General features: G+C 35.9%; 1 protein-coding gene across 1 annotated transcript; it reads right to left on the reverse strand.

Moving 5' to 3' along the window:
• Window positions 1-1408: 1408 nt before the first annotated feature.
• Window positions 1409-15939, reverse strand: LOC117423245 (transmembrane protein 255B-like). The gene is made up of 9 exons (XM_034038760.3): window positions 15824-15939; window positions 14616-14758; window positions 13969-14031; window positions 10244-10333; window positions 8213-8293; window positions 7825-7910; window positions 6050-6209; window positions 5283-5435; window positions 1409-4836 (listed from the first exon to the last, which is right to left on the reverse strand). The coding sequence occupies exons 1-9, from the start codon at window positions 15873-15875 to the stop codon at window positions 4702-4704; spliced, it is 963 nt and encodes a 320-aa protein (XP_033894651.2). The 5' UTR covers window positions 15876-15939; the 3' UTR covers window positions 1409-4701.
• Window positions 15940-16231: the final 292 nt, after the last annotated feature.

A 16231-nucleotide genomic window follows, 5' to 3' on the forward strand; every position in this document is an offset into this window, starting at 1 on the left:
CATGATGCATTTTAGGACAGTACTGTTAGTAGCTTCTGTATGGCAAGGTGTGGGGATGTTTTTAACAACAGATCACACCCTGTTGAATGTTAAAAGGGCATGTTCTCTATATCTGTATGTATACTGTATAGCAGTCACCTGTGTGGTCTTCTATGGCAAGGCCACTGCTGAAGATAGATGTAAACATTTCATCTGCTCTTCAGTTCACGGATTCTACAGGCTGGATATCTCCTAACATGAGTAATCGATCCTATATATATATATATAGTACTGTGCAAAAGTTTTAGGCAGGTGTGAAAAAATGCTGTAAAGTAAGAATGCTTTCAAAAATAGACATGTTAATAGATTATATTTATCAATTAACTAAATGCAAAGTGAGTGAACAGAAGAAAAATCTAAATCAAATCCATATTTGGTGTGACCACCCTGTATGTATATATATATATATATATATATATATATATATATATTAATAACATGTGTTTTACTTGTATCTGTGTCTGTGGCCCAGGGGTATGGTCCATCAAGCAAATGGACTGTTACTCAAAAGATTGTGTCTGCATACCTTGGACATCAGGTATTATTTAAGATGACTTTTATTCAACAGCAAGCGTTATTCATTATTTTGAGCACAAGTTGGCTCTTTAATGTTGAATGTTTTCTCCTATCTTATGTGACTTGTGTCTGTACTGTGTGTTTTTATGGATATCTGCTTTTAAATAGTAGTCTGAAGCCTATTTATCTTGCCATAACTATAAGCTTCAGGAAAGAAACCCTGTTTCTTATCTCCATTCTCTTGCTGTGCTGCTTATATTAGGACCCTACCAAACACAGAATGTGAGTGTGATTCTTAGGTAGGGTTCTTATTTCTTAACACAGGAAGGGACCAGAAAACTAAGTTTAGTTAAGAAATCTTTAGACAGAACTGTCTCCTTCAGTGTTGATAAAATATGTTATGTTGTGGTTGGCCTACATGGGGGCAGTTCCAGTTCAGATTTTTGTTGAATAAGAAAAGTTTAATAACGAGAAAAGTCCCTTCGGCCCATCGAGGCTCGACCCTTGTTAGCACACCATTCTCCACTACTGGGGAGAACCAATTAAATCTCCACCCTGGTCTGAAAATATTTTTTATTATTACATTATACCTTCAATAAATCTGGAGTAGAATGGCCCACTGAGAGAACAGATCATCACACAATCTCTCACAGCTGTTTTTCTTTACAATCTGAAAAATGTTTTGCATTGTCTACATAGTGATCTCGCATGTGAGAACCATTTTGGGCCATTTAAGAGGTGTTCTCTCCATAATGCATTCAAACCACCATGGTTTGATGTAGGGCCAAACATGAAAGACGGTGTGTTTTTTTTTTGTTTAGCATACATTTATAAAAAAAAAAAGAAGTATTACAGTAGGTTAGGAACTTGCTCTGCTACAACATTGTGTTCTTTCTGGACAGAAATTAAATATTTTAGGTTCTTTACTTCAGCTTCAAATTATGATCCTGGTGCATTTCCCAAGTCCATCCAACTTGTTTCTATGACTTATGATGAGTTTGCATGATAATTCAGATTTTTACATAACCACTGTGCCTTGAAGTAATCTGTTTGTGTTGCTCTTTTTTGCCAATCAGCCCTCAAGTGATTCATTTAAGTTTTGTTCCCAAAACATTTTTTCCTTCACAAAAATTTTCAGAATAGCAAATTGAAGTAAGCTTTGTGTTATGTTTTCTTTGTATTGTTATGGAAAGTGCTGCCAATTTCAATTGATTTCTTGTTTCTTGACTACTCATTGAAACTTCAGCTCACTGAAACCTTAACTACAGTATTTATTAATTTGAACAATCTCGTAACTGTCCTTTTTTATTTTATTTGCTGTAAATTGGATGTACCTTGATCTCTTAGAAGTCTGGAATAACATCATGGTATGCTGTGCCTATTATCTGGCTGTGACCTCAATGTGGAAACATGTTTTTAGTTACCACACTATGCACCTAGATTGTCAAACTCGATTCCTACGGTCATTTGCCAAGTCAGCTGGATTGCACAGTTCACAGCACAGTGCATGGCATATGAAATACCATTTTGTGTAAGGTCTAGCACGACCACCTTCTCTGTTCAATTTTTGGAACACATATTTATGCTTTAAACTGTAAATGGCATTCTGTTGAATATGATGTAATTCATGTTTTCCAAAATGATATGCATGGCTATTTTACTGTATGTATCAAGCTGTTTATATATTATTTTGGTTGCCGTGTTCATTGATAATTCAAGCATTAAGGAACCTGAAAACTGGAGTCTTACTGTGGAGCTGTCTTTGAGACCTGTTGTTGCCAATGGAGTTTTGTTTGCCATTTTGGATTTCCAGAACAACTTGTCATTTTCTATTGCATTGGATGATACACATCAGGTAATGTCAATCCCTGCACCCCAGTTCATTCTGGTGTAAATACAGTACTTACCGTATACCAAAGGAAATTATCATTTGAAATACCTTTGTCCTGGCTGCTGACTAAATACATTTGTAAAACTAATATGTTATGTTTTACTAGGCAGGGCAGGTGCTGAATTTGTGAAGTCTTCAGGTAGCTGGCAGTCTACCCAAAGCACACCTTTTAAATATTGGTATTATATCATCATGTTATGGTACTACCTTGAAAATGAAATGTGCTGATGTTTAGAAAGCAGTCTTCAAAGTCTCTCAGCTCCTTTAAGAAATTGTCAGCACGTTCTATTACTGTAAATTTATGATTAAAGTCCACCAGAGCACAAAAAAACAGCAAGTAATTACATCAATCTGACCAAGAATCTTCTCAATCCACAACATGGCATGTTCTATATCAAGTGTAATTTGCAGCTACTAAAAAAAAAAACATCCTTATTACTTCAAATGTATTTTTGCTGGCAAGGACCTGGGTTCTCTGAGATTTCCTCCGGAGCTTTTTTTCTGGTGAGTTCCAGATTCAGCAGCTGATCCTAGTAAACAAACAGCTAGTGTTCAAATCACTGGAAGATGAAGTCATTTGGAATGTTGCTGATGACTTTGAAGCTCTGCAGGCTGTGTGGAACCAACTAGGCACCACAGTCTACATTGGGGGATTACCAGGTAACTAAAAGCAGTAGGGCTCTCCATACATGAGGAAATCTTGTGAATAAGGTGGCATTATAGAAAGGAAGTAGGCTTCTTTAGAATGGAATCAAACCTGGGAAGTGAAATCCCATAGATGAAGCCATCCATCTGCTGGCAGTCACCAGACAGACCCTGGGACAGCATGTTGTACAAGTGCAAAACCTCTGTTAAGTATGGTAACGGAAAGCAGTGAAACGGATTAACTTTTTTGACTTCTTATAGATGGGGGTCCTGCTGCAGTGACCTCATGGCTGCATGCGAGTAAAGATACAAGGCAATCGTGTGGATATTGACACAGCAAAGAACAAATATGGCGGTGTTCGGTCCCACAGCTGTCCCTCTGATCTGCAACTCGGAGTTGGAAAGTGAAAGCACTATTTATTACACATTAAGACATTAGACACGTTGGGTTTCAATATTAAACAGCTGATCCAACTAACAGCCTTTTAACGCTATTTTTTTCTGCAGGTGTTTTTTTTCTAAGAGATCATCATTGGACTCCCATTAACATCACTTAATATTCTAAGAATAAAATGGGAACAGATGAAACCAGGTTTACTTAGGAAAATCACAACATATTATATTTTCCTGTTTTTAAATTGCTAACTTTAATATGATACACTGCAGCTATAATTGCTAATACATGCTGGCACTGTACTAACTTACTCAGACCACACATGTAACTAAATGACTGCTTAAATGTACTTTGCATGAATAAAGTTAAGATGCAATACTATACAGAATATTTCAAATTTGAATAGTTTACCATCTATAGTAACTCCAGACCTCAAAAGTTATCCGAAGAACACGTTTGGCTTTACTCTAAGTGAATGCTAAAACAAACGTTATTTTTGCATTTATTTGTATTTTGCATAAAACTAAAAAACATGCTTTAACATGACAGACAACACTTTTAGTAATGATTTCTTTGAATAGAACACTACATTATGGCTACAATACACAGTAACACTACACCTTTATGTAGCCTCACTGAAGGTACTCCATCAAATCAACAGTACGAAGGTCACTCTTGAAATCAGGACTTAAAGGATGTGTTGCAGTAAGAATACCTCTGTTAAGAAAGGGGAACAAGACTAAAAGGCTAAAGTATGCACAAGAACACAAAAATTGGACTATGGAACAATGGTCAAAGGTGCTTTGGACTTTAGAACAGCAGCAGTCAACAGCAGTCCTATCGTCATTGGCAAGAGTACATTTTGAAACAGTTTCTATAGAGGAACATGTTCAAATCTCCTAGAAGGTATGAGTTGTCTTGAATACAATTTGTATTAAATGGGAAGTATTTTGGCTTTGCACAGCACTGCGAATGGATGAGTCCACGAGAACACCCAGTCCCCTACAAATTATATAACTTTCACGCTAAACTAGAAATAAAGCACATTACATGTATCTCCAAAAAAAAACAACACATGTAGGTAATCTTATGTATTAATCTTACTGCTCGCATGACACATATGCACTTTTCTGACTTACATGAAAAAAGCAGTTTTACATTCTGGCTTAAAAAATAAATCAATATTTAAAAAAAGCTGTTTGAGGTAATGGCGACCTCACACTGAATATCCTGCTACTGTTTTGTGAGGCTGAAGATTATAAAGGGGTGCAAACGGAGGGGGGTTGTTGTCTGGAGGACTGGCAGGTATCAGTTCTGTGAGGGCTGGCGGTGTGAAATGGACAGATGGGTTCTGAAGAAAAACAAAACGATAATAAATCGCACCAAATAATCACTAGCTATAAATACAGTTACTTGCAATTATCACTTTCTATATTCTTGTCCAATACCATACAGTATATCTATGCAGAGCTTGACAATGTATTAACAGTTTTGCCTCCTTAGGTTTTGGAGACGTTTAAGTGGTTTATGGGTAAAGCTAAATAGGAATCACAGGTATAGCGAATGAATACAAATTGTGTTGCATTTGAGAGAAGAGGACATACCATTAAAATGCAAAACACAGCATTGGAAACAGTTAACAAGACAAGACAACCTATTAAAAATTAAGATGGCTCGCAAAAATGATTGCATTAGCACTGCTCTTTGGTAAGGCTTTTCTATCCTGTCATTAGTGTAACAATAGTGCTTTGCTGATCATTTTTACAGACTTTATCATTACTGTGTGAAACAACTAACCGGATACAATGAACTGGCTCCTGGGTCCTGTTGCAGAAGAGGGGCAGTCGGTGACAATGCACCATTGAGCTCCTTGTGCTGAATGTAACTGTGTCTGTAATCAGTTGCAGCTAGAAGCTGAGTGTTTAACTCAGGACATACAGCAGACCCCTTCTATAAAAGAAAAAGAAAAAGTGTTGCAAATCACGCCAAATACTTTTGTATTTCAAAACAAATATACAGCTATGGTCAAAAGTTTTAACTATATGAACATAATTTAGATATTTTATTTAACATCATGTAATCAAAGAAAATACTAAATGATACCGCTAAAGTCTACCGGAAGCCATGATAATCATACAGTATTTCATGTTAGATTTCAAAATGTCACATTTTTCATTTTTTGTCAGTTTTTCGTTAAGTATATGGAAAACTACAAAGTGGTATGTAATTCAATATTCAATACGTAACTTTGGCCATAGCTGTATAAATTAGTAGTTGTTAGTGAAAGTGTTTCCTTCCATCGATTCTGCGTGACATCGTGGGTGAGCAGACGGTGTAAACAGGATGATATGAAGTTTAAGCAAAGCATATTTCAACAGCACTACTTGATCCATTGCATCCAACTAATATTTTTATATGATAAAACAAAAGCTTTGCAGAACATATAACACCGAAACCAGAAAAATCTATTTGTTAACTGCTCAGTTTTCAACAAAATATCTTGGAAACACATGTTATCTGATGATATAATGACAATATTATACACCAGAATCAACCTTTCTTACCACATCTCTAATACTGCCAAGCACAGCTGTAGCCACAATCCCCAGGAAGAAAGCTGAGAGGTTCAGGGCTGTCAAAAGCCAGATCATCACATACAGGGATAGGACTTCCTGGCAGCTTCTCACACCCACGTATTCATAGTGATTATTCAAGTATCCCCCACTGTGAAAATATACACAGTTACACAGTTTCTGCATTTTTTTCAAAAGCCTTTGAAGATTCAAGAGGCCTCATATATTATTTGTGTTTCAGGCTCCAATTTCCATCGCCACCACTTCCCTACTACCGTTTACCTTGCTGCCCTGATATAAAATGGATACGTAACATTTGACATGGAACTGCAATCTAGGCTTGCCACCTGTCTTGGACTGACACAACCACTGTTATGTCTGGCTTTGCAGTACATGAATATAATGTTGTGTTGTAGGTTCTGAATCACTCCAGGTCCAGTTATAATACAATATTCATGTGATGTAAAAACCTCCAATACGCAACAAGAATTTGCAATACTTTACTGATTTAACAAACACTAAACCAAGCTCACTGAAGACACTGTAGTACAATACAGTCAATACAGTCTATACAATATAATCAAAGTACCCACCACCTTATTACAGTTCTATTTTTAAGACTGTTCTAACATGTTTTGAGGCTACAGAGTCATCTTAAACACGCAAAGAAACCCCAAATTACAAAAAGGTAAATTGATGTTATTTTAGTGTTTTTGTATCAGTGTGTCATGTACTCATTTAAGTCCCCCACTTATTAAAGTCACTATTTACTTATTTACTTGGCAAACCTCCAAGTTAATTTATCTCTATTTGTTACCTCCAGTTACCCTCATACATTTTAGTATCATTTAACCCAGTTACAAGCATCCAGTGACCTTTTCCATTGCTTACTTTGTATAGAGTTACAAATGACATTTAAGAAAGTTTTATGGTGAAAGCTTTATCTTCCTAAAATAGGTTTGACCTTGAGGTTTGACATCAAGACAATGGAAATCACTTAAAAGAAAGGACAAACAGCACCTGTCAGTACTGGTATGTCAACAATATTTATTTTTTTTTCACTAAAGGAGTTACAACGCGTCTACCATTTCTTCTCCACTGGGTGCCTGTAAATGCCTGCCCCACTATCCCAGTCACCGAGGCATGAAAAAAGGACCTTTTTTTAGCAAAATGATGTTTTAAGCCAACTTCCACAGCTTTAATTAGTTAATTAGAAGTTTTTTTTTTATTTTTTGACAGTGCATGTTACAAACAAACACAGACCCCTCACCTATTTGGCCTCGAAGTTTATGAAGTACAAAACCCAGAGTAGAACAGCTTCCCAATTCTTTTCAGGCTGAGAGTTATCATAAAGACTGCCCAAATAAATCTGAACACAGCTTTGTAACTAGGGAGGTAGAACAAAGAGCACTGGCTAGACCAATGTAACAGGGACTTACTTAATCCTGGCAACCAGAGAGACAGAGAAAAAGAAGCTCCCTTATAAAACATTGGGAAGGATATAACATTTCCAGTAAGCAGAACAATGGCCTGTTTCCTAGAACAGAATGAAGGAAAACCCATCAAGATAATTGCAAGCTATTGCCTGGTCATTGTCAGCTGAGTCACATCTCCCACCACCATCACCTATTGCTCTGAGGGAAACAAATGGAAAGAAATGCAAGCAAAGGAACAGTAGGTAACTGGGTTGTATTTTAAATTGTACTGATTAACTTGAGACTGTTTTTAAAACTCTGTATACAACAGATCGACGGTGTCGTACATACTTGGCACAGTCATACAGGTCACAGCAATAGCATGTGCCGCTCCGCACTTTAAGGCTGCATGATTCTGTCAGCCCTTGACAAGGCACCTGTAAAATTCAAACACACACACATAAGAGAGCATATTGGAACCGGTATCGTGGTGTTCAGTCTAAAATGCAATTTGAGTCATTTTGTGAGAGGAAAAACAGTCTGTTGTACAAAAGTAGAATCATTCAAGGAATTAAAGTGTACTGGAATTGTATGGTAGTTACCAAGCAGACTAATACAGTATTACATGGTAGTTACCAAGCAGACTAATACAGTATTACATGGTAGTTACCAAGCATATATATATATATATTGTAATGACATTTGAAGTTATTTGCCCTTTAAGACAATTGTGACTTACAGAAGCAAAGTAATTCTCGTATAAGTAGCTGTGTCCGCTTGTGTAATACTGACATCTTCCTGCGTGCAGAGGTCTCAGGTCCTGTGAAACAACATGACATTAGACAAAGAAGCTAAAAATAATTCATTCATTTGAGGACAAGGAGAAGAAAATGTGTCCAATAAAGACACAACAAACATACACTATTAATCAAAGAACGTACTACAATGATATAAACTGAACGACAAGTGTCTAAATATATTAAAGGTGTGTATAAATGTATTAGTGCAATTTGAAGACTGAATCCAGGGTTGCAATACCAATCAGCCACAGATTTACAGTGTGGCCTTGGGCACAAGCTGTCTCACTGACCGTCAAGTTACAAACAAGCTGTCCTCATTGCAAATCATATGTCCCAGCTAATATTAACTAACTGCATGAAATTAACAGTGAATGTGGATCACCAATATTTTTTTTCAATTTAAATTAACACTTCATCCATTTTATGACCCCAAACAGATACTTAATTTATAACTTCTTAAAATGTTCCCTGAACTCTTGATCCAAACATGTAGAAGCTTAGCACTTTGTAACTTTGTAAGCCCTACATTAATCTTATATATATTGCTTCATGGTTTTCTTTTTTGGGACTAATATAAGCTAATTTAAACAGCTTGTTTCATGAGTTTACCTATAAATACATAATGTCGGTGGCACAAAATACTTCAATATACCATCTGTAAAAAGTGCTGCAGGAAGAAAATATTTTGTTTTTTCTGCTGCTACAGACCGGAACCTGTTACCCGCAGGACTTAGACCTGACATCTCCTGTTGTAATTTTTTTTTTAAAACTGTTGTTCCAGTACTTAAACAGGCCTTGTGGATGTGCTGTGTAAATCTAATGTGTACTTTGTGTATTGTCTTGTCATTATGTGATTTTATTATTTTTATTTTGAAACCTGTAACCTGCTGCTGTACCTTCTAGGACGTCTATATGAACATAATGGCCCATATGGCCCTCCTAAATAAAAGAAAAAAAAAATCTGCTGGAAGAGGTCCATCTGCCTGCCTGCCTGCCTGCCTGCCTGCAAGTCTGGTGCTGATAACCAGCAGTCTATGCAGCCAGTTCAATGTTATGGCATCTGAAATTTTCTGTTTTACAAGACTTGTGGGAAAGCAGAACTGGAAACCTAGACTCTTGGAAGCAAAGCCTGTGAAATGAATTTGATTCAGACCACCCCATACAGACAAAAAAATATGCAATAAATATATATTTTTAAAACATAGTAAAATATAAAAAAATGACCGCAAAAAATATATTTAGACATACATTGACATATGTTGGGAATATATATATATATATATATATATATATATATATATATATATATATATATATAATGTCCATTAAACAAAACATAAGGGAACATATTGCAAAGCATGCTTCCATATATTTTTACAACATTTTTATTTATATTATAATATTTTCTAACATATCATAACATTACTGCTACACATCCATCCTACCCAGAATTGATGACAGATTCAACAGAGTTAAATCAACCAAGTTTTATTCACCCAACCCATACAGCTGCAGAGCATAACGCAGGTCAGGGAATTCAACACACAGTGGGAAGAGACGGGGGTGGGGCACACCAAACGACTCACACACACTATACGGTACCACATCACATTTACCCCAGACAGGACAGGATGGTGGTACACACAAGGGGAAACAATAACACAAGGGTTACCATCCGAAAAGAGGAATAGAAGAGTCCATCTGTCCTTCAGAGCTGATAAAAAGTCCAATTGTTCTGTCCCAGCATGCCCTAGGGGTTTAAGGTGTTATCTGACACTAAATATAGAACTATTTGAAATACTTCTCAAAAACGGCACTAGTGCCTGTACTTTCAGCAATATCTTCAACATCTTGTACTCAGGTGGTGGGGAATGAAAAAGGCTTAAGCATCCACAAAATAATCTACATATAGACATATTCTACAGATTTGTAACACAAGCAAATGTTTAATAAAATTTTAGTTAACTTACAATGTTCAGCACAATGAAAACTCCATCCACTACCAGGCAGAAGAATGAGGCAATTATCCCAAGACTAAGAAACATGATAGCTGCTGTCAACTGTAAAAAGAGAAATTAAGACCATATTGAGTTTGTGTATAATGTACAGCAGGGCATTTTGGCAAGAAATGGAAATGCTGACAAGCTGCTAAATTCTTCATGAATTAATCTAAACATAAAAAAGAAATGCAACTCAGTTGACATAACCATTGCAAAGTGAATATTATGAAACACTGAGATACATATACAGTATATATATATATATGTATGTATATATATATATATATATATATATATATATATATATATATATATATATATATAATCAGACCAGACAGCACATTCTTAGGGGAGATACAATTTTTCAAAAAACTGGAACTGCTTTTGTTGTTAGTGGAACCAGACACAAGTATACCTTATAGAGTAATTTAGACATTCAGCCATTTTAACCTTTTCATTATTTCAACAACAACAAAATCTACTGGCTCCTAGGTAGAAGATAAATAGTTACCTTCCGTTAATATAATATATTATATACTAAGGTGTGGAATGCAGGCCAGTAGTAGTTGTTGGGCTGTGATGGGAGAGCTGGGGTCAGATTCAAAGATCTGAAAGGGTTTCCTGTTTGGCTTCTGTTTTAAAGACAGAAGCCATTGTTCTGTGTATTCAATAACTGGATTATTAGATTAATCAAAGCAGGTGAATAAACAAACAGCCCATTCACCCATAAACACACACATGATGAAGGATACCTTTTATGCTAATTTTAAGTCTATTTAAAAAAAAACAATCACAATCTTTAATTTACACCTAAAATAAATCTACCCATTATATGTGTTCTGTAGCATTGTTTTAACCATTACCATTGCAAGTAGGATCAGATGGGTCCCAGATGCTGTTCATTTTCAGTATATGTGATGGTCTGTGTATTCTGTGTATTCCTGCACAAAGTCAGTACTACACAGTACATGTCCAGTTGTACTGTATAAATGAAACCAGACCCAGAAAACTGTTACAAAATGTTCAGATGCTTTGCAGGCATCCTGAAATTACTGCAGCACTGTTTAGCAGTGGAACTTTACAATCTGCCAATTTTCAAATCACTTAATTACAATGACAAGGACACCTCGTCAAAACCTTTTAGTATTACATTTTCTGAAAACGATTGACAGTGTAAATGTATTGATGTAGTAGACCAATTGCTCCCTGTTTGACTGAAAGAGCCCACCTCTCTCAGTTATTTGTCTGGCATTCAATTTTATGAGGTAAAGCTTACTTTTAATGATTTGCACACAAGTCTGCAACTAGACAACTGTGACCCAGTCAGATAAACTGAGTGGTAGGTCACCAGACAACAAAAATCTATCCCTCCTAATGATGCTTATATGGAAAGAAAAACAAACATTATCAGAATACATGGAGACAGGAATAAAACCCTGGTTAAAGGGCATCTGGTACTTAGCCACCCTTACCCAACAGACAGTGTCTGGGTTGCATGCCTTTTCTCATGCCTCAGTTTGCTGTGTGTAAACTCTTTTGCTTCTGCTATTTGGAATCAATACAATGGTTAAAAATGGTATAGTAAGAAACAACTGCAAGAAAGAAAACTGAATGTCTAGTTCAGAGTAGTTTCTTTGCCTTACACATAAGCTTTAATTTAACTTTACAACACTGATAACAATATAAAAGTTTAAAAAAAGAGCCAGGCCTATTGATAAACACCATAACCAGAGTGAACAGAGCTTATAGCGGGTGAGTTTCATTCAGCAGTTATGCAAGCATTGCACCCTGTTTAGGTTACTTAAAACACGGTTGGACCAGGCAATACTATTACATTAAAAATTGGCAGGATTACAGTAATACAACAACCTAGAGAAAAAATCCACTCTTAACTGTGGAATACCTATCCATGGTTATCCCAGCATTAGCCTTGGTAATGGCTGATGCAATCTAAGACGTGTCACCTGTGTTGAAAAATAATATGATAAGATAAAAACGTTATACATGTGCAATAACCTTTATTAATCCAGATTATAACGTTTTTACTAAAAGGCTGGCCACAAAAGGACATTCTGTGGTTAATCACATAAATAAAGAATGTAATTTATATGACAACACTAAAATATGCTGGAACATTGTAAAACGTGAACATACAACAAATAAATCACACAATGTTAGTATCTGGGCACAGAGAAGGAGTTTGACAGAATCACATGTCATACCCAAACATTAGAGCTTTTGGTTTTACTGAATACTGATCTAATGGTTTGCTCTCATCATCTTCTTCTTTATATGGGAAGGGGACCGGTCCACTGAATCGCCAGCTTGAGTATTTTGATCCGATTTTTTATACAACATTAACCCCCACTCCCTGGAATATTATAAATATTCAAGGCATTTATCAAAATATTTGAGGATAACAGGTATTGCCAATTCATACAACAACCGAATTTAATGATTGTATTTGGTCTCCTCAAGGCATATGATATTAGACTGGTTTATCACTTCTCTGGTTCATGCCTACGTTTCCCAGAACTGTAAAACAATAGTAAGATATTTACTAATGCCAAAATAAATGCAGTTATGTACATGAAGACGTTTCCTTTAATTTGGCTAGGTTTCCTAGAAATGTACACTTCTCTTCATAATTCAGACTGTTTTGTTTTTAAGTTAACACATGGTCAAGCTAAAATAAATCTGTTTTGTGCTTTAGATAAAGTGGTACCTAAAGTATCTTCTAAGTGTGCTCTTCCAAGAAGTTGATAGCTTGCTGGCACATGTTACTTTGCCGCATATGGAAAGGCTGTGATGGAGAAGTTGCAGGTTTCCATAGGATCCCCGCTGGCTGCCTGATCAGAAGCAAGTTTCATTATTCAGGATCACACCAGAGGTCAGAAATCAATTAAGTCCTCCAGATTAAATTGAAATCTCAGTCTGACAAGCGCAGTCTCAAGGTAACATCACAACTACTGCTACTGCACAGTAGTTAGTTCTTTTCAATATATTTATTATTGATTTTGTATCATGTACAGTAAAGGGCGTAGACACATCTTCAGTACCTATCATGCATAACACTAACTCTGTTACCAAACTTTAACCCTCGAAAGCAAACAGGTATTTTGTTTTTAGTACTAGTGTTTCCCAATAAAATATAAAATATATTTAAACGTTTAAGATCATAATCTACTATAGCACTACAGTAGAACCTCGAACTTACAAACTAATCAGTCTACCAACTTACTGTACCAACAAAGCATCCAGACAGAGGTGAGGCAGATTTCAAAGCAAGTACAGGCAATTTTTAAACAAAGCACAGGTTTTTTATTAGCCAAAGGAAGCTGAATGACTGAGCAAGCTGTGTGAATGCATTTTGTTTAAAAACAAGCACTATGTTAACCCAGGCTTTCCTGGATGTTTAAATCTGTGGGTTGTGCTGTAGTTATAATTTCAATGGTAACTTAAATGTAGCCTTTTTCCATTTGTAGTACTGTTTAAAGACTTTAGAACCACAACAATATGAGTATTGCATTGCTGTGCTGAATCCTTGTATTATTCACCAGATTAAGGCTGTAAATAGCAGGTTTACACATTTAATAAAACCATTGAAAACTTATTTTCAGACTTACAAACAATTTCCACTCCCAAAGTGTTCATAACTGCTGTTCTATACATCTACAATGCTGTGCCCAATTTACCAGCTGCTTGCGGTTTTCTTCAAGAAAGAGTCCAAGAATTCCCAAAAATGATCCAAAAGCAAACTGTAATAGAAAAAAGGGGATGAGTTAAACAGGTACATACATATGAATGGCAATACATTCTATATACAGGGTGATTCATAATTCGTACAGAATTGTTGGTGCATAGAGAAAACTTGTTTATGTGAATGTGAGTTGGTGTGGTTAGTTTAAACTGATCTAATCCACATTTATCTATATGCTGGATTACAGCAACACAATTCCCACATGCCATGATTTGTCTGTCTGTAGTCTTTCTCTAAATCCCAATGCAGTGACCTGTTGCACGTATAGACATACATTTTTAACAGTACATTTAAAAAAGCAGCAGATTGCCTTTCACAGGAATAGCATACAAAATTCAGAACCACTTCCCATGTATGTGTAACTCCTGTAAACCAGGAGCTACACTTAATATTTAGATAAAAAATGTAATACTAAGAGCAAAGTCACCATTTTAGCTAAGTTCGAACTTATTAAAATGCTACTGTGCTACTAAACAAAACTAGCATTTTGTTGATGATTTGTTTCTTTGTGTTATTACGGTTTGCTTGAGGTGTTAGTATTTTTAAGATAGTTTCAAACATAAAGCAAAGAAAAGAACTTACAATAATCCCAGATCCATATCCAGTTACACTAACACTCTCTGTTCTTGTCGTAGTGAAAATTCCAAATGCAATAATCAGAAAGGACAAAAGCAACAAGCTGACAACAAGCCATGTTGCTTTCTTCTTCCTCCTGTTGATCAGATCTAAAACAAATGGATAGCAGTCTTTACATGGACATGTAGCCTACAACTCAGGGTAGGATTTCCATGTAAGGTTTTCCTTTTAGACCCAATGCATGTTGAAAAAACACTTTAAGAGATACCAAAAAGCTGCATGTAAAGTCAGGTGCCAGACTGTGCAGACTATAGCCTCTCAGTCCATAGTTCTGTCAGTTTGCAGAATTGATTCCGGTAGTTCTATCTTTGTAAATGTCTGCAGAGATCTCGATTTTAAAAAGACTCCTATCTGAATTCCAACTTGATTATCTACCCAAGAAACAGATGACTGCCACATTCACATTTAGTTGCATTACAGTTATTGTTAAGTTAAATATGAACTAGAATATGCTGCGTACAACTATGAATATCAAAAGCTTAGGGTAACTGTCTAGTTTCTAATGCAATCCTAAAATCTGTATAATTGTACCAATACTGTCGGACAAGGATGTACATTTGGTGTTATATCTTTTTTTTTTTTTTTATAGCGCAAAGGATTTTGTTAGCAATGGTAAATCCCTACAGTTAATTGTTTACGTATTTAATTTGGAACCTTTATTCAACTATTTACGTTTTCACAAAGATCTGTGTTATTATTATTATTATTATTATTATTATTATTATTATTATTATTATTATTATTATTATTATTATTATATGAGATAGCCTTAAAATGAATACAGAAATGTTCCGTTGAAGTCCTTTAATACTTCTCCATTATGAGAGTGGATTGGATCCAGTGCTGGCTGATTCCCTGGTACTGTATATTATTCAACAAAGTATCGATGGTGCTTGGTATTTGTTTTGGCGTTTTTACCTTTTTTAAAGTTACTCATTTCAATATGGATTAATTCGTTTAACGTAGCCTATTTTTTCAAAATAAATATTTCAAATGAAAAAAAGTACCTTAAACTATGATGAAGTATATTGTAATGTATTTGTATATGTAGCTACTCAAGAGGTATTTGGCTACCGTATACAGAACTACCAGTACCGATATTGTAGCTACCAAAAACAATTAAGTAAGAATAGAAATTAAAGTGCGAGTCTTACCTGATCTACTTGGATTTGACTGCGGGGAGTTTTGCTTTTGAGCGCTTTGCATATTTCCAAATGAAGATGCTCTCTGTACTACAATTCCCCAGTGTGGTGTTATCCTGCTGTTTGCAGATTCATATCACACTTAGTGGGCAGTCACTGAGAGGGCGGAGCATTTAGGCAGCGCTCCTGTCGAGTACGGCTGAGAAGGACTGATCATTTTGACACTGGGCAGTTCATTGAGGTTTAGAATCGATCCGGCTTTATCAGGAAGTATTTAGCATGATGCACGGTCAAATTTGTAACCCCTTCAATATCAGTGTAGCCTTAAGTGTATTTAAATACAGGTGACAGGTCTTGAGTTAGCATTACATAGCTGCTTGAGAACGTCGTGATCCAGTGATCATTTGACGCGTGATGCCG

The sequence above is a fragment of the Acipenser ruthenus genome, chromosome 17, assembly GCF_902713425.1.
Source record: "Acipenser ruthenus chromosome 17, fAciRut3.2 maternal haplotype, whole genome shotgun sequence".
Taxonomy (NCBI): Eukaryota; Metazoa; Chordata; class Actinopteri; order Acipenseriformes; family Acipenseridae; genus Acipenser; species Acipenser ruthenus.

Excerpts from the sequence above, each read along its gene's own strand:
- LOC117423245 (XM_034038760.3), bottom strand. The coding sequence starts at position 15,875 with ATGCAAAGCGCTCAAAAGCAAAACTCCCCGCAGTCAAATCCAAGTAGA. Across the intron at positions 10,334-13,968 it reads AAGAAAACCGCAAGCAGCTG|TTGACAGCAGCTATCATGTT; the intron begins GTAAATTGGGCA and ends CTCTTTTTACAG. Across the intron at positions 6,210-7,824 it reads GACCTGTATGACTGTGCCAA|TGGGGGATACTTGAATAATC; the intron begins GTATGTACGACA and ends ATATTTTCACAG.